This window comes from Pristiophorus japonicus, chromosome 13 (genome assembly GCF_044704955.1).
Source record: "Pristiophorus japonicus isolate sPriJap1 chromosome 13, sPriJap1.hap1, whole genome shotgun sequence".
NCBI classification, from domain to species: domain Eukaryota; kingdom Metazoa; phylum Chordata; class Chondrichthyes; family Pristiophoridae; genus Pristiophorus; species Pristiophorus japonicus.
The window spans coordinates 102,171,880-102,191,027 of NC_091989.1; the positions used below are offsets into that span (position 1 = coordinate 102,171,880).

General features: G+C 46.8%; 1 protein-coding gene and 1 pseudogene across 6 annotated transcripts in view; both read left to right on the forward strand.

The window, feature by feature from the left end:
* Positions 1-12,726, forward strand: part of LOC139278713 (uncharacterized) — a 101,905-nt gene extending 89,179 nt beyond the window's left edge. For 5 of the 6 annotated variants that reach the window (XM_070897782.1, XM_070897785.1, XM_070897788.1 and 2 more), the window contains one exon: positions 12,596-12,726. In XM_070897782.1, coding sequence (XP_070753883.1) covers positions 12,596-12,634 — 39 coding nt within the window. In that variant the 3' untranslated portion in view covers positions 12,635-12,726. The remainder of the gene's footprint in view (positions 1-12,595) is intronic. The other variant, XM_070897786.1, reaches the window with a different exon arrangement.
* LOC139278716 (putative nuclease HARBI1) overlaps positions 12,702-19,148 on the forward strand; it is a 52,934-nt pseudogene continuing 46,487 nt past the window's right edge.

Consider the following 19,148-nt stretch of genomic DNA (forward strand, 5'->3'; position numbering starts at 1 on the left):
AGTATCTCCTCTTCACCAGGCAAATAAATGTTTTTTTAATCTGTCATTAAGGTCTGGAAAATGTTAATCTGAAGTAATTGCTGTTTGAATGGGTAATTTTGAATTACTACGGGGGTGGGGGGGGCGGAAGCAGAGTAGCGGAGAAACCCAAACTAATAGCAGATTTTATCATTGAAAATATCCTGTGCATACTTTCTTATAAAATATAGTTCCAAAGACTTCAGCTTCATGCTGTATCTATGCCCATAGATTTGGTAATGCTGTAAAGCCACATTGTCATTGTTCTCAAGATTTCATAGAATAGAATCAAACATGAGATAATAATGGCAATGGTATTTTATATTCAGAGTGCTTGACTTACAGTTTCCACCAGTCTCCCCAGCTTGGTGTGTTCTTCCTATAACCAGTCTCTGACAGCTTATTATTATAATAATAATAACTTTTATTAAATATAGCGCCTTTAACGTAGTAAAACGTCCCGAGGCACTTCACAACAGTGTTACAAGACAAAACAGATAAATTTGACATCGAGCCACAAAAGAAGAAATTGAGGCAGAAGTCCAAAAGCTTGTTTAAAGAGATAGGTTTTAAGGAACATCTTAAAGAGGAAAGAGAGGTAGAGAGGCGGTGTGGTTTCGGGAGGGAGTTCCAGAGCTTAGGGCCCAAACAGCTGAAGGCACAGCCACCGATGGTTGATCACTTATAATGAGAGATGTTCAAGAGGCCAGAATTTGAGAAGCGCAGACATCTTGTAGGGTTGTGAGGCTGAAAAAGATTACAGAGATAGTGAGGGGCAAGACCGTGGAGTGATTTGTAAACAAGGATGAGAATTTTGAAATCAATGCATTGTTTAACCGGGAGCCAATGTCGGTCAGAAAACATAGATTTGCACCAGATCTCCTCTATTTGCACTCATTCATCGCCCACCCCCAACCTTTCCTTACATTACAGAAGATTGAGTTCTAACATAACTAGAAAGCCCTACATGCTCCTTTCTAAGAGGTATCTGAATAAATATTTCCCCTCTCTGAACTGTAGTTGTAAGTGAGTCTTTTAGTGTTTTGGGTAGTCTCTTGTTCTTTGCTATATTATCCCTCTGGTTCTGCACCTCAGGTTTTCCAAGTAGTGTCGGAACTAGCTCCAGGGAGCATTTTTCATCTTTGCTTTGATTGTCTGTGACCCTGCTCCCCCCTCCCCCTGCACACCCCGCTCCCCGCCCCCCCCCCCCACCCCCAACATGGCCCAATTGTTATGTTGCGGGTCTCTGGATGTCTATTTTGCCATTATTTTTGGGATTGGAGCAAGGTGTTGGCATTACACTGTTCCCTTAATCTTTAAATCTACCACTCAGACATGGCTGTCTTCAATCAGATGTTGTAATATTGGTGTCTCAATCGCTAACTAAAATGATTGTTTTCCACTTGACTAAAATTGTTTTCCTCCCGAGCATTTCTTACTTGTACTACTCCTTGCATTCCTTCTTTTCACTTGGCTATGTGCTTGGTTAACTGTGTCCATTGAAGAGTGAGATTTGCTGGCAAGGATACTCTCAGCCATTTTTCTATTGGCAATACTGCTGCTCTGCAACCATTTGCCAATAGTATAGCTCATTAAGACAGAAAAGTCTGATTTTTTTCATAGACCCCTTATAATTTTCAACCTCTTTTGGCTTCCTCATTATTCTGGAAGTATTTAGGGCCCTCAGCTGCCATACTATAGGATGGTGCTATTCAGGACTTGTGTACTCAAGAAAACTGCTTTTTGAGGACTGTCAGTTCATGGAGTATGTTTTTGTCTTTACCAATCAGGCAGTAAACATCATCTTGATGAAAATCTGGTGAGGAGGAACCTGCCTGATGTTCATTGCATTAATTTACCCTGGAACACGTGAAACTTTCAGGGAAATCTGCAGTGAGGCCACTTGTGCAAAAAATTGAAGAATTTTTCTCTTGTTTTAGCTTGGTAGAGGTTTCTGTAACTCAGTCAAAACACAAGGGGGCTAGATTTTCAGTTGTCTAATGCCTCAGTAAACGGCCAGAGAGGCCGTTAATTGGAGCATAAGAGGTTACCGACCGGGAGCGCAGCATTTAGCGCCCCGACCTAAAATTCATTACAGACTCACTGGAGGTGCAAACCAGTAGTGCCTGGCTGCTGACAATCATTCCGATCATGAGGTATTCCTGTTGCAATGCCCACGCTTGCATCCCAGTCGTAAAATTAGGTGCGGCCACCAAGAACAACATCTGGAAAAATTGCTGGGACAGGCTTGCAGAGTGGTTAACTGGTGGCTACTTAAAGGAATGAGGAAGCACTTCCCTCGGAGGTCACATTCAGTGCAACATTTACACACAGCATGGTGGTGAGCCTCTGAATTTGCAGCGGCACACAGACATACCAGTTCAGCTTAAGAGAAACTTCTTTGTGAAACTTTAATCAGGGCATTACTTGTTCACCAGCATCGCATTCTACATGCCCAAGCAAGGCATTGGCAACAGAGAAGGGCTGTTGGGCATGTTGGCGGCTGAAGGAGGAGAGCCCCTCGACTTCAGGGCAGGAGGCCTTACCCCCCACGGTTTTACCGGCGAAAGGAGGTCGTTACAGAGATATGCCATGTCCTGCAGAAGACCTGCAGCCTCACATCGGCACCAGGACTGCGCTGCTCATCACGGTGAAGGTCACAGTGGCACTCACCTTCTATGCCTCCGGCTCCTTCTAGGCTGCATCTGGGGACAAATGCAGCATCTCACAATTTGCAGCACATCGCTGCATCCGCGATGTCACACAGGCACTCTACACATGCAGAATGGACTTCATTACCTTCCCGATGAACAGGGAGAAACAAGATGAGTGTGCATGTGGGTTTGCCAGGTTAGCGAGCTTCCCGAGGAGCAATTGATACTGCACGCACGTGCCCTTGCGAGCACCATTTCATAATGCAGTGGTCTTCAGAAACAGAAAAGGATATCACTCCCTAAATGTGCAACAGGTGCGCATCCACACACAGCGCATCCTCATACTGAATGCTCATTATCCTGGAAGCACACATGATGCCTTTATCCTGCGGGAGAGCACTGAATCTTGACTGTTTCAGGCACCTCAGCAAGGCCCAGGCTGGCTGCTCAGGGTCAAGGGATATGGCCTGGTGATGTGGCTAATGACCCCTCTCCACAACCCTATCACAGATCAGGAGGAACGCTACAGTGAGAGCCATGGCACCACCTGCAACATCATAGAGCAGACTATAGGGGTGCTGAAGCAACGATTCAGATGCCTGGACCACTGCAGAGGCATCCTTCAATACTCCCCTGAACAGGACTCACTATTCATTGTGGTGTGCTGCATGCTGCACAACTTGGCAGTCATGATGGCCAGCCTTGCCAATGGGTATCGCAGACCCACCTCAGGAGGAGGAGGAGAAGGAAGAAGAGGAACAGGAGTCTGGCGACGCCCCGAATGAACAGCAACATGACGAGGACTAGCAGCAGCCATGGAGGAGGCAGCCTACCAATGTTGGTGGCGCCATGTCTATTCGGCGGCGGCTCATAAGGGAGCGTTTCGCTTAAATGGAGGTAGCTGAGGGATTCAGCTTATAATGACTGCGCATTGTGTCACGATAATGCCACATCTCCGTCACAACTGAACAGTCAGACACCAGTCGCTGAAGGAAACAGTTCAACTAACATTTTCATTGGCAAACATGCCAGAAACAACCCCAAAAACCTCACATCCTCCAATAAAACAACATGGAGTATCCGCCCCTTCAAAAAACTTCCCAACATATATACATAGGTCCCATGAGGACACTTTCATTCAATGCATCTTCCGCTGACATCTCCCACCCCTCTGCCTCACCCCCCTCCCTCGCCTACTGCTCCTCTTCAATGGGGCCTCAGTGCCTCCAGCAAGGCCATTTGAGGGCTGCTGTGGGTCTGAGGGAGACCGGGCAGGTGGCCTCACACGACGCCCTGGACCAACTCTGAGCCTGGAAGGCCCGGCTGCTGGCAGCACCGCCTGAGAATGAGCAGACCCGTCTTGGATTGCTGGGGTGCAAACCACGGCAAGTGCAAAGGCAGTGTCATGTATGTACATGCTGTTTGCAGCACATAGTTCTGCCCTGGTATAAAAGACCAGCCATTTTGTGAGTCAGGCACTTTGGGGCAAAATAAAGCAGAACAAGGTTGTACCTTGCTTAGTTAAACAGTACTCAGTTTGAACCTTTATTGCATACATAACATTTGGTGACGAGAATGCAAGAATCTTTGTTTGCAAAATTAGCACGATTGGATTTTTAGAACGATTTGTGGAGGGAGAAGATTGGGCAGACTTTGTGAGCCGTTTGAACCAGTATTTCATGGCCAACAAAATAAAGGGGATCAATGATGCAGATCGGTGCTGGGCCATGTTCCTCACTGTGTGCGGTTCAAAGATTTATGGTCTGATAAAGAATTTACTCATGCCTAGTGATCCAACAGAGAAAATGTACGAGGGGTTGTGTAAATTGATGCGGGAGCACCTCAAGCCAGATGACGGCATCATCATCTCGAGATACAGGTTTTATACACACGTTTGATCAGAGGGCCAGAGCCCAGCGGAATTCGTTGCCGACCTGAGATGTCTAGCGGGATCGTGCAAGTTCGGGACGTTGTGGGAAGACATGCTGCGGAACTTCTTTGTTATCGGTATCAACCACGAGGTGATCCTGCGCAAACTTCTGGCGGTGGAGAAGTTGGATTTAAAAAGGGCCATCCAGATCACTCAATCATGTATGACGACGGACAGGAGTCTAAAGCAAATAGCGGTGAAGAACCGAACCTCGGCAAGTCCTGGAAATGCGATTGATTCGGCGTTCGGCAGAGCGGCACATGGCAGGGCCTTTCCGGCTGCGGTCGTGAAACCTGTGGCTGCCCAAAGTCCACCAGCGGGAATATATCCGACTTCTTCGTGTTGGTGTTATGGGGCAAATCATCGGCACCAGCAGTGCCGATTTAAGCAATACAGTTGCAAAGACTGTCTGAGAGTGGGGCATCTCCAGCGCAAGTGTCCGCAGATGAGCAAGCGATCTGCGACACACCATGTGGAGGATGAGAGCCAGACTAGCGCGGATCCAGATATGCAATCCAAGATGCCAGAGGAGGAAATGTATAGACCGTACTGTTTCATAACCCAAGAGTAAACCAATTTTGATTAAAGTGAAGTTTAACAGGATACCAGTATCGATGGAACTGGACACAGGAGCGAGTCAATCGATTATGAATGAGAGGGCATTTAATAAGCTGTGGGATACTAAGACTGTGAGGCCCAGGCTGAGCCCTGTTAACGCCAAGCTGCGCAAGTACACCAAAGAACTGATAAAGGTGATTGGCAGAGCACAAATTAACGTGTCGCATAACGGTGCAGTTCACGAGTTACCACGTGAATTGTTCCAGGCAATGGTCCAAAGCTGCTCGGCAGGAGCTGGTTGGACAAAATCAGATGCGACTGGAACGCCATAAAGGCGTTGTTATCGGAGGAAGATACATGTGCCCAAGTATTGAACATGTTCCCCTCGCTGTTCGAACCGGGTATCGGCAACTTCACGGGAGCCAAAGTGCAGATCCACGTGGACTCAGATGCAAGACCCGTCCATTATAAAGCTCTGGCAGTGCCGTATATGATGAGGGAGAAGGTCGAAATTGAACTGGACAGACTCCAGCGTGAAGGGATCATATCACCGGTTGAATTTAAAGAATGGACCAGCCCCATTGTTCCTGTGATGAAAAGGGATGGCACAGTCAGAATCTGTGGAGAGTACAAGACTACGATCAACAGGGTTTCGAAACAAGATCAGTACCCATTACCGAAGGCTGATGACTTGTTTGCGACGTTAGCCGGAGGGAAGTCGTTCATAAAACAGGACTTGACATAGGCCTATAGTTGGTCGAGACGTTGAAGAGACTTGCGTGCATTAACACGCACAAAGGACTGTTTATTTACCACAGGTTCCCGTTTGGAATTCGCTCGGCTGCAGAAATATCCCAGAGGAATATGGAAAGTCTACTGAAGTCCATTCCCAGAACCGTCGTGTTCCAAGATGACATCCTGATCACCGGTCGTGACTCCAAGGAACATCTGAACAACCTGGAAGAGGTTCTACTGCATTTGGACAGAGTGGGACTCAGACTTAAACGCTCGAAGTGCGTCTTCATGGCACCGGAGGTCGAATTCCTCGGGAGGAAAATTGCCGCTAATGGCATCAGATCGACTGACGTGAAAACCAAAGCCATCAAGAATGCACCCAAGCCACAGAACGTGACGGAGTTGCATTCGTTCCTGGGTCTACTCAACTACTTTGGTAACTTCAATTGAGAAACTTACTTGAACCAATGCACATGCTATTGAGAAAAGGCAACAACTGGGTGTGGGGCGCATTGCAATACAGAGCTTTCGAGAAAGCCACCAATCTGCTTTGCTCGAACAAGCTGCTGGTACATTATGACCCATGCAAACGTTTAGTTTTGGCCTGTGAAGCATCGTCATATGGAATTGGTTGCGTGTTACAATAAGCCAATGAGTCGGGGAAACTTCAACCTGTCGCGTATGCATCCAAAAGTTTGTCTAAAGCAGAAAGAACCCCACAGTATGGTAGAAAAAGGAGCTTTAGCATGTATGTACAGTGTTAAAAAGCTGCATCAATACCTGTTCGGTCTGAGGTTCGATCATAAACCGCTCATTTTGTTGTTTTAGAAACATAGAAAGATAGAAAATAGGTGCAGGAGTAGGCCATTCGGCCCTTCGAGCCTGCATCGCCATTCAATGAGTTCATGGCTGAACATGCAACTTCCTGCTTTCCTGCTTTCTCGCCATACCCCTTGATCCCCCTAGTAGTAAGGACTACAGCTAACTCCTTTTTGAATATATTTAGTGAATTGGCCTCAACAACTTTCTGTGGTAGAGAATTTCACAGGTTCACCACTCTTTGGGTGAAGAAGTTTCTCCTCATCTCGGTCCTAAATGGCTTACCCCTTATCCTTAGACTGTGACCCCTGGTTCTGCACTTCCCCAACATTGGGAACATTCTTCCGAGAGTAAAGGTATCAATACCAACACTTCATCCTGCATCCAAAGGTAGGCACTGACATTATCTGCCTATGATTATGTCATTCGCCACAGAACTGGCACAGAGAATTATGTCGATGCATTGAGCCAGTTGACGTTGCCCACACCGGAGGTGGAAATGCCACAACCGGAAGATTTAATGTTAATCAGGCACGCCTTTGAGAGTGAAGGTACCCCTGTCACGGCTCAACAAGTTAAGACCTGGACCAGTCAGGACCCGATATTATCGGTGGTAAAGGGTTGCATCCTCAAAGGGGAGTGGTCGGCCATACCTAAGCAAATGTGCGAGGAGGCCAAACCGTACATTTGTCGCAAGGACGAACTGTCTATTCAAGCAGATTGCATATTGTGGGGCAATCGAGTAATGCCTAAGAAACGGATAGAGAAGTTTGTGCGTGAGTTACACAGCACACACCCTGGTATAGCGATGATGAAGTCCATCGCCAGGTCCCACGTATGGTGGCCAGGAATTGATTCTGAGCTGGCAGCAAGCGTGCATCAGTGCAACACCTGCATGCAGCTCAGCAAAGCACCAGCGGAATCACCGCTGAGTCTGTGGTCATGGCCATTCAAACCTTGATCCAGGATTCACATAGACTTTGCAGGTCCCTTCCCTGGGCAAGATGTTTTTAGTGGTGGTGGATGCTTATTCGAAATGGATAGAATGCATAATCATGTCATCCAGTGCGTCCACGGCAACTATAGGGAATCTCAATGTCATGTTCGCGACACATGGTCTGCCTGACATAGTGGTGAGTGACAATGGGTCGTGCTTCACCAGATAGGAGTTTCAGGAGTTTGTAAAACTTAACAGCATAAAACATGTAAGGTCAGCACCATTCAAGCCTGCATCTAATGGGCAAGCAGAACGTGCAGTACAAATTATCAAGCAAAGCATGTGGAGAGTAATCCAAAGGTCACTGCAGACCCACTTGTCTTGCATACTGCTGAGTTACAGGACAAGACCCCACGTACTCACAGGGGTCTCGCCTGCTGAACTCATGATGAAAAGAGGTCTCAAGACCAAGTTATCTCTTGTACACCTGGATTTAAGTAATCATATTGAATACAGAAGACAGAGTCAACAAGGGTACCACGATCGCACAACTTTGTCATGCGTGATTTCTGTTAATGATCCTGCATATGTGTTGAATTATGGTCAGAGTTCCAAATGGATCACTGGTACAGTCATGGCCAAGGAGAGCAACAGAATATTTGTTATTAAGCTCAAGAATGGGCAAACTTGCAAGAAACACATGGATCAAACAAAGCTGAGGCACACAGACGAGCCAGAGCAGTCGGACAAAGAAACTGTCAATGACCAACCAACCTACCAGCAGTCTTCAGTGGACTCAAGGGTCATCAGTGAACCCGGAATTTCCATCACGGACGTGTTCAATAAAAATGGACTTGCAACTCCTGACATGGATACTGCCACCTTCAACAAGTCAGCCATCCAGCCACCAGCCACAACAGACTCTGCACATTCACCCAAGGCCGAAATTGAACTGAGATGGTCAACCCGGGAGCATAAAGCACTGGACCATCTCAACCTGTGAAAGACTGTGATAAGATCTGAGAGGAGGGTTTTGTCATGTATGTACATGCTGTTTGTAGCCATCAGATGGTGTCATTGTTGGAGGCATATGGTGCTGCTCTGGTGTAAAAGGCCAGCCATTTTGTGAGTCAGGCACTTTGGTCCAAAATAAAGCAGAAGCAAGGTTGTATCTTGCTTAGTTAAACAGGACTCAGTTGAACCTTTATTGCATACATAACAGGTGAAATGTCACCGTTGGAAGCTGGAATGATGTGCTCTTGAGAGAGGACATCAGATTCCATCTCGAACAACTGGCTGCCACTCCCCCAGGGCATAGCCTCAGCATCCGGAGCAATCTGTTGGAGCGCAGATTGCTGATCTAACCCGGGACCATTACCTCCCTGTTGGACTGATGGGGCAGTGCTTGTGTGGCATCAATTTGACTCTGCATCAGAGCAGACAGCGCATTGTTGCCATCACACATTGGCGACATGGCAGAATGTAGGTGTGGTGTGGTCTCGGCCTGTCGTTCAATGGCTGCTGCCACGTCAGCCATGGCCCACGCCATCATGTCTGGGATCCCATGGTCACTTCTGATGTCCATCATCTGTTGCAACTGACCAAGGATGGGCTCAATGGGCTGCTGAGACACAAATGCAAACGTTGAGGTGGCCTCCACCACACTCAAAGCAAATGCATCCATACTCAGTGGGATCCTCGCCAATGCACCCATTAGCTCACTATGCATCTGCATTGACTCCCTGGACATAGCCTCCAAGTCCAGACGCTCATCTGTTGTCTGTGAGCAGGACTCATGGGCCAACTTACCCACCGGAGAGCTGGCCCCCTCGCGCTGGGCGTTGCTGCAGGCCACTGGGGCCAGGAGCCTCAGCTTCATGCAACCCCTGGAAGACGGCCTCTTCCATCGAGGTGCTCTCCCCACTCGCTCCAAATGAGGACATCTCACACTGTCCCGGCACACTGCTCTCCACTTCCTCCTCTTCTTGCCCGTCGTCTGAAGACATCTGCTCACGGGCAGGCTGCTGCTCTTCTGGCTCATCATCATAAGTATAAAGCAACAGAAGTGCAGTTATCAGCTGGGAAGGGGGGCAGGAAGGCATCGTTATTTTGGTTGAAAGCTGTTGTAAGGCATGTGGCCTCAAGGCTAAGGTGACTCACACAAAACGGCCATCTCATTCACATACCGTCACTGTCGAGCGGGGGCTCTACCTCTCCGCCCTCCACCGCCACGACTGCAGCGTCTATGAGAGCGCAGACTCGCTCCTCCACCTCAGTGAGTTGGACCTGCAATGACAAAAACAAAAGGTTGTTAGTGGCTGTGTAGGTGCTGGTGTGTCACATGTGTCTGCAGTAGGGTACTCGTGAGTAATATGAGGAAGTGCTTTTCATCCTGGGTTGCATCGTGCAGTGGGTGTATGAACGGGTCTGGGGCACAAGCAACTACCAGCAAGTGTGAGGCTGAAAAATATGAAGAGTTGAAAGATGCTGCTCGGTGGGCTCAGACTGAGTAAGGAGCTAGAAGGTGAGAGACACTTGGGTGGGCTGGGCATGTCTGGTGAGGTGACGGAGAGGTCTCAGGCTGGCTTCAGCAAGGAGGAGCATGGCCGAGTAGACCTATAGAAGGGGTAGGCTCTGCAAAGTCTTTACATTGTGTGAGACGATGAGGTGCACATGAAAGCATCGGAAGGTGAATGGAATGGGTACTCACCCTGATGACCCTAGTAAGATCGTTGAATTTATTGCGACATTGCATTATTGTTGTGGCCACTGAGTTCTGGGCTGAAACGTGGTGTGCCATCTCCCTCCAAAGCCTTGTCAAAACTCTACGGCTGGAGGGCATTCCAGTGACTCTCCACTGCTTCCAACAATGCACCAAGGGCGGTGGATGAGAAACGTGCCCGTAGTCCTCCTTCCTCCTCCACTTTAGCACTCTGAAGACACTGTGGAGCTGGAGCTGTTCATGCGCTAATTTACCTTGCCGCACCTTTAAGACTCAGCCGTTCCCGGGATCTAAATCGGAGTTCGGCGCATACGGAAAATATCCGCTAAATTTACCGACCAAACTTTCGTTATCGCCGCCCACCCGCCCCCAGCTCTGGTGTGCAATCGCTGATTTCGCGCCCCTGTCAGCTCCTTGACCGATTCTGATGAATTTCTGGATGGAGGGCACAAGTTTTTTCAAAGCACGACCAAATTTCTCCCCCAAAGGAGTTTTAAAACCTACCATCGCTAAATGTCCCAGCTTAACAAAATATAAATTTTACAAGTACAGTCCTGTTCAGTTTTGTAACTGAAACCTTCGAGGGAGGAGCAAAGCCTGAAATTCCGGTCAGGGCCGAGGGCAGAGAGTGGGGAAGAGGCGGTCCTACCAGTGGCTGGAATTTAGCGTGGAATCCGGTTCCGCCGGGATTCTGCCCCATTTCTTGTAGTTGTGCTGGGGATGGAGGAGAGCAATTTCCCCGACCATCTCCCCTACGGCAAGGGAAATGTCTGGAATTTCCACACATTCCGCCTTTATAAAGCCTCAATGGAACTCTTGCCAGCTGAGAGCCGCTGTGAATTATACTGAAGCCTTGAGAAAGGCCCCAACTGTTAGCGTACAAACTCAATCAATCTTGGACTAAATCTGGTACCTCATTTTAAAATAATCCAGTTTCAGGAATTATTTCTTAAGCCATATAATGGAACCTCTTTGGTGACGGGCACTCTTATTATACACATCTCCTCACTCAGGTCCTTGTATGAAGTGTATTCTGTAGAGGAGGGGGAAGATCTGGTGGGGTGCATTCCCCTTGAATGCTGACAGACTTCTTTGCTCCATCCTGTGCTCCTCCTTTTCCATGATAACAGCGTACAAGGGTATGTCCACAGGACAGCTATACCTGTCAGTGTGGGTGGGGAAAGGATGGTGAAAATCTCCTGGTGGTCAGAGCCTGTCAGAAGCAGTGACAAATAAGTCCGAGTCTGTATAAGGAAAATGGTGAAATTTATCAGACCCTCTCAGTAACACTGCTTAGAATCAATAACGCCTGGACTTTGGGAATCTTACAATGTGGAAGAATCAGGGGGTGGACTTTAACCACCATACAATGAGCAGGAGAGGGTCGTGGGGGCGGTTAAATCATCAAATTGGTGAAACCCCGACCCCAATCCATTGTGAAGGGCCTGTTTCCGTTTTAACCACAGTGGATATGAGGGTCTCTGAGTAACCCGTTCTATAATTACAATATTTAATTAAGGCTCCTTTCCTGAGATTGTGGCAGCGATTGGAAATTAACACCTCCTGCACGAGTTTAACGGGGTTCGGGAAACCCGGCCACTGTGGGGAGGCAGGAGCAGCCGGATCCAGCAGGTAAGTGCTTTTTATAGCACTGCTTGTGGGCCAGGGAGGAGCAGGAGTGCTTTCCCCCACCTCTCGAGCAAATCTTCTGTAACGATTGACCAACTCTCTCCACCCCATAACCAGTGATCTCTCCCGATCGCCCCTCCCTCCCGATTGCTGGTTCAACTCCCTGCATCTGCACCAACCCCCACTCTTTCCCGGTTGCTGAGGTCCATTCCCAACAGCCCCCAGCTTTTGCCTCAAACCACTGGCTTTCCCGTCCAGATTGTCAATCTGGCCGGCTGCCAGGGACCGTTTCCCATCAATTTCCCATCCCTGCACACACCTTCCACGCAGGTGGTACAGACCCTGTTGCCCTGAAAACCCATTCTACTTTTTAATAGTTATCAACTATGACTGTGCAGAAAACTGTCACAGCACCATGACATTTCTCCTTTGTACACAGAGTATGAGATTCATCTGTCCTGTGTAATACAGAAAGCAGAAGTTCTTCAAAAATGCAGAGGGATCTTACATTCAGATCCACCGGATACTGAAATTACTCAGCAAGCACTTTACTTGTATTTATTTTATACCCTTTCTTTTTCCTCTCCATTCAGGTAAAAATCCGACCACCGGTATTTCGGACCCCAGCCTGATGTGCCATGACTTGGAGCAGCAACTCATTTTCACACAGAAAAATAATAGCAGTTATGATTCAGTCAAAATAGTGAGCACCCTCATGGAACAATGTGATGGTCACATTTCTGATAGGTAGGAATTGGTGCTTCCAGAATGCGATGTTAGTCTGAACAGAATCCATGGATTGATTTGCAATTTGTCACTATGCCGTAAATCTGCCATTGCTAATCAGCTGTCCATTATAGAAACAGTTTAATCTTCACTCCTGTTGATCCACAATGCCAATTTTATGCCTGGGCGGAAAATTGAACATCTACCTGCAAGTGTCCATGTAAACATTTGATGGGAGACAGTTGAGGGACTATTTTCCCAATGGCAGTGGATCATTTTGTTTTCCCTTGCCTGAGCTCCTGGTCCAGGCTAATTTTCTTGGGCCAGGGTCACTTCCATATTGAGGATGGGTACCATGACCAGTGATGTTTTTTCTGTAGTCATGACACTTCCAGTGGAAAATCCCAGATGTGACATCAGGTGTTGGGGAGCCAGTCAAGTGGCTCACTGCCCAATTATCCTCCTGCTTTGTCCACCTGGAATAACTACACAGGGATACCAGCTTCCTGTTTTTTCCTGTATTTTCTTGGTCTTTGTAGTACACTACCTAGATTCCTACATAAAACCAAACCATTTACTTTCTTATTGTTGTAGGCAAACTCAAATCCTACACAGTAAATTGAAATATAAGTTGCTGAATTAAACTAATATTAAAACGTCAGTCAGTTAATATCATCAGTCTTTACAATTAACACAGCAACGTTACAGACTGTACAATGTGCAGTAATGATTATAAACAAAAAAAATGATAGTTGCTGCAGTAAAGTACTAAGGGCTAGAAATTCAACTCATTTGCGCCTCCCGTTAGTAATGGGGCGCAAATGATTTTGCGACCAAACGTGGCATTGTTAACGACACCCGCCATATTCGGTGGGAGTTTAGCGGCAGCGCTATAGCTTTGCACCCCGTTCTCCTGCATCCAGAGATGGTGACGTTATCGCTACACGCATTGCCCCGGCCCCAATGTTGGCTTTAAATGAGGGAAGGCCCCCCAGTGCACAGCGCTGCTGAGGCGTCCGATCCGTGAGCACTCCAGGAAGGAAGTGGAGTTCTTGATTTAGTGGTCACTTCTGTCCGGGCTCGGTAACCTGAATTTCTGGAGAGGGGCAGGACTTCCGCGCCTGGCGCTAAATCTTGTGCGTGCCGTTTGTCACCACCCCCAAATGGGGCGACACTGAATGTTTCCCCGTAAGAGTTTTAAGTGTTACGAAGCATGCTGGTTAACTTTGACTTTTGGTGTTTCATGGAGCAGCAACAGATTGCGGTCTGTAATCATTCCTGTAAAAATGATGCAACAATATCAATTTTTAAAATTCCTGCAATAGTGCAGGGAGAGCTGGACAGCTGTTAATGGTGTGAGGAGAGGGGGAATGGGACGTGTGAGGAGAGGGAGAATGGGACGTGTGAGAGTAGAAGTAAAATGTGACCTGTTGGAGGAGAGGTGGATTGTCAACCTTGACAGAATTTTCCATCACTGAAAAGCAGAGTAAGGCAGAGGGAGAAATTTCCAGCATGATGGAACCAAACTGGTAGCTGTACAGTGGAGGAGAATTTCCTGGAGTGTATTAGGGATGGTTTTCTCGACCAATATGTCGACGAACCAACCAGAGGGCTGGCCATCTTAGACTGGGTGATGTATAATGAGAAAGGACTAATTAGCAATCTTGTTGTGCGAGGCCCCTTGGGGAAGAGTGACCATAATATGGTAGAAGTCTTTATTAAGATGGAGAGTGACACAGTTAATTCAGAGAATAGGGTCCTGAACTTCAGGAAAGGTAATTTCAATGGTATGAGACGTGAATTGGCTAGAATAGACTGGCGAATGATACTTAAAGGTTTGACGGTGGATAGGCAATGGCAAACATTTGAAGATCACATGAATGAACTTCAACAATTGTACATCCCTGTCTGGAGTAAAAAGAAAACGGGGAAGGTGGCTCAACTGTGGTTAACAAGGGAAATTAGAGATAGTGTTAAATCTAAGGAAGAGGCATATAAATTGGCCAGAAAAAGCAGCAAACCTGAGGGCTGGGAGAAATTTAGAATTCAGCAGAGGAGGACAAAGGGTTTAATCAGGAGGTGGAAAATAGAGTATGAGAGGAAGCTTGCTGGGAACATAAAAACTGACTGCAAAAGCTTCTGTAGATATGTGAAGAGAAAAAGATTTGTGAAGACAAACATAGGTTCCTTGCAGTCAGAATCAGGTGAATTTATAATGGGGAACAAAGAAATGGCAGACCAGCTGAACAAATACTTTGGTTCTGTCTTCACGAAAGAAGACACAAAAAACCTTCCGGAAATACTAGGGGACCGAGGGTCTAGTGAAAAGGAGGAACTGAAGAAAATCCTTATTAGGCGGGAAATTGTGTTAGGGAAATTGATGGGATTGAAGGCTTGCGCCTCTGTTAGCATCCCAGAGGGCCGGTAATGGATCTAGAACTGATTCCCGCCCGGGCGGCCAGCTTCCAGCGCCCCACCGGGAAATTTGGTGCCCTTTCTCCGGCGGCACTGAGCAGTACCGCCTGGGAGCATCTCACCGGTGTGCAACGCCCCCGTTATTGTCCCGATCTCTAAATTTGTTCCGCACTGACCCCGTAGCACCCCGTAGCCAACCTGCCTTAGAAAGCAGTCAGTCAGAGCTGTTCCAGCGGCGCTGAGGGAAGGAATGACTGCACGAGGCAGGTGTGATTGTTTTTTGTTTGTTTCATTTTTGTGATTTATCTTTATGTAGGTCGCAGCAATCGAATTTGTTAGCTGCCGTCACAAACCATTTCCCGGCGCAAAATTTACTGGCCCGCCGCCATTAGCGCCTTAAAAAGCCTCCAACCAAAAATCCAGTCCTTACGGTGTTTTGGATAACCGTCCCCTGGGGAACTTGCCCTGAATAAGTCGGTTCAAAGCTGGAAATTCTGGTCAGAACAGCCTGACTACAAATTATTGGGATTTCCATGGAGCACTGATCATACCGACAATGCATTTCAGGAGATTGTTTTCCTCACGGTATCAGTGATTTCTGATGAAGTAATACAGAATTTCAAAAATCACTTCTTGAACTACTTTCATTATTTCAAAAAATTCAGGTTGTGGAGCCTTTTAAGCCAAATTTGCATCTTATATTCTGATTTTTAAACTTCTATTTCATATGTTCTTTCCTCGTTGATTGTTTGCTGACACGACCATTCTTTTACAGTAATAAAGTCATCTTCGCTCTGCACAGAGCACTCATGGGGATGAAATTGGAAGGTGAAAATCAATCCTTCTCAACACAAAATTTATTTGCTTATGTTCAAGAAATAAAACCTGAAACATTCACAGAGATCGACTTTCCTAATTCAGCTTTGGTAAGTGTTGTTTTTAGGTGTGCATGGTGGACAATGGCAGTAGTTGGGAGATACCTGACCCCACTTTTCGAGAAGTTGAAGAGAGATGTCCATAGAACCTCTCCAGTGTTGCCCTTTTAAAATTATTGTTAATCCCCCCTTGTAAATTCACGCTGTATTCTAGACTTCCCTACATTCCATTCGCTCTTTGTTGACTAACAATACAAGTAGTTGACCTGATCCCAAGACTCCACTAAAGCTGCACTTGAACTTGTCATCAGGAGGTATATAGGCTGAATTGACATATCGTGCTGTCAATCCATCTTCTGATTTTTTTGGTTCACTTTTTAAAGCAGAAATAAGAGCAACTAAACGTTCCTTTTAACTGCTATGTTGATTTTCACCTCGGACAGAATTGGAGTTCAGTCCTAAGCGTACAGTCAGGGAAAAATTCATCCCCTTAGCACTGCCCGTTAGTGCCAGTAAATGGTACTAATGCGCCATTGAGAGCTGTAACGACAGTTCCTGTTGAAACCAGTGCCAAAAGTCAAATCAGGACCCTCGATAGCACGACAAGTAACAGCGATCGCTGGGGACTTCAACGCCATGAAGATCGTTATGTCAGTGAGTGTGTAACGCTCACTGAACGCCCAGTCTGCCAAATTGCTTCTCGCCACTTCTCTCACCGCCTGGCATAAACACTGACAGGGAGAGTTGGTGTGTAGTACCAAGAAGCCAGCTCCAGGTGCATTATTTAAAGGGATCAGCCCCAATCACTTGTATCTGATCAGTTAGTGAAGTAACAATTCCTGTGTGTTAGTTCCTGATACTGCAACAGTTTTATTTAGTGATTTGAAGGTTGGTATCAGGAGTGTTGTGGCAAGTAGAAAAGTACATTTATTCTTGAAAGATTCAATGTACAACACTTGCTAAAAGTCATGGGGCAGTACTGGCAGTCCACCTTGCCCTCCAGAATCTACGGTGGAGGGAACGGAGGCAACGAGGAAGCCAGGAACATGTACACAGAGGAAGAAGACGAGGAACAGGAGGGAGAGAAGAGGCAGTTGGATAATCGGGTTTCCGGATGGCGGTCCGTGACAGGCTCATCAGACTCTAATTTGAATGAATGAAATCCTAGATCCCCGTTGCTCAACACATCCCTATCATACCATCACTGTGTCATGACATATCACAGCATTCTCCTAGGCGCAAAGGTGAAATGAGAACCACAACAAAATATTCCAAATTTGAATAATAAATGCATAAATATATCACCCACCTCACATGCATACAATAGCTAATGCCCCTTGTGCCTGCCATAGTTGAATAGCTGTCATTGTGTGCAAGGTGTGAGATGTCGGTGTAAGTGTTGGTTGGAAGAGATTGTTGGTGGGTGAGTGTTGGGGGGGGTGTGGTGCATTGAGCAGTGTGTGAAGCTTGTGGTACAGATGCATGTAGCATTTGTTGAAGCCTTCACTCAACCTGCCCACTCTTGTGAGCTTGTTAAATTTATTCCTGCACTGGGTGTAGTTCCTGGTATCATAGTGCTATCTGTGATGTGGTGTGCCACCTCCCTCCACATAGTCCAGCAGATTTGTGGCGAGGGCTACTGCAGGTTGGAAGGTACAGGACCGCCCGCATTCTCTCCATCGCTAAAACCAATGCCTCCAAAGCTTCCTCGGAAACCCCGATCTGCCATCAGCATTTGTAAATAAGTGCTCCTTCTCTTTGTCCTTTTTCTTATGGTTGTTCAGGCAGCTGTACACCCAACAATGCTGGGAGTCTCCAACCTCCGAGCTACACTGAGGTGCTGCAGCATCAACATACCTCACCTTTAAGCAGTGAAAAAAACCTGTGGCAATAATTACTAGGGCCCGAAATTCACCGACCCCAAAGAGACGGCTGCTGCGGACTTTGGCCGGTCGATCAAAAAAAATCGATCGGCTGCCGCAGTCGGGTATTTTTCCCTCCCCGAGCCTCAATCAGCTTGGGGAGGATTTCAGCGATGTTCACTTCCACTGGAAGCGGTGCAGTGAAGCTGCTGTAAATGAGGGTTTCCCGCAGTGAGCTCTGCAGTGTGCAGGCCGCTGGAAAGAGACTACCATAGTAAAATTTACTGAGGAAAAGGTGGGACTTTTCCCAGAAGTGCCGCTACGAGGTTTTCAGAAGAACATAAGAAATAGGAACAGGAGTAGGCCATTTGGCCCCATCGAGCCTGCTCCGCCATTCAAATAGATCATGGCTGATCTAATTATGGACTCAGCTCCACTTCCCTGCTCTCTCACCACAACACTTCACTCCCTTATCGCTCAAAAATCTATCTCCACCATAAATATATTCAAAGACCCAGCCTCCACAGCTCTCTGGGTTAGAGAATTCCACAGATTAACAACCCTCTAAGAGAAGAAATTTCTCCTAATCTCAGTTTTAAAAGGGCTGCCCCTTATTCTAATAATATGTCCCTTAGTTTTAGTTTCCCCTATGAGTGGAAATATCCTCTATGCATCCACCTTGTTGAGCCCCCTCATTATCTTACAAGTTTCAATAAGATCACCTCTCATTCTTCTGAATTCCAATGTGTATAGGCCAATCCTACTCAACCAATTCTCATAAGTCAACCCCCTCATCTCCAGAATCAACTTCGTGAATCTTCTCTGAACAGCCTCCAATGCAAGAATATCCTTCCTTAAATACGAAGACGAAAACTGTATGCATTACTCCAGGTGTGGCCTCACCAATACTCTGTACAGTTGTAGCAGTACTTCTCTGCTTTTATATCCCCTAACAGTAGCAATTCTGTTGGTCGGAGCATAGACCAGGAAATAGTCGGGGCTTGTAAAAAGGGAAGAGCAATAATCAGAGTGATTTTAACCTCCATATTGATTGGACAAATCAAATTGGTCAGGGTAGTCTTGAGGAGATGTTCAAAAAGTGCATCTGGGGGCACGCTATCTTAAATCTGGTCCTGTGAAATGAGACAGGATTAATAAACAATCTGCTCGTAAAGGATCCCCTTGGAATGAGTGATCATAGCATGATTGAATTTCAAATTCATAGACACATGGAAACATAGAAATATAGAAAATAGGTGCAGGAGTAG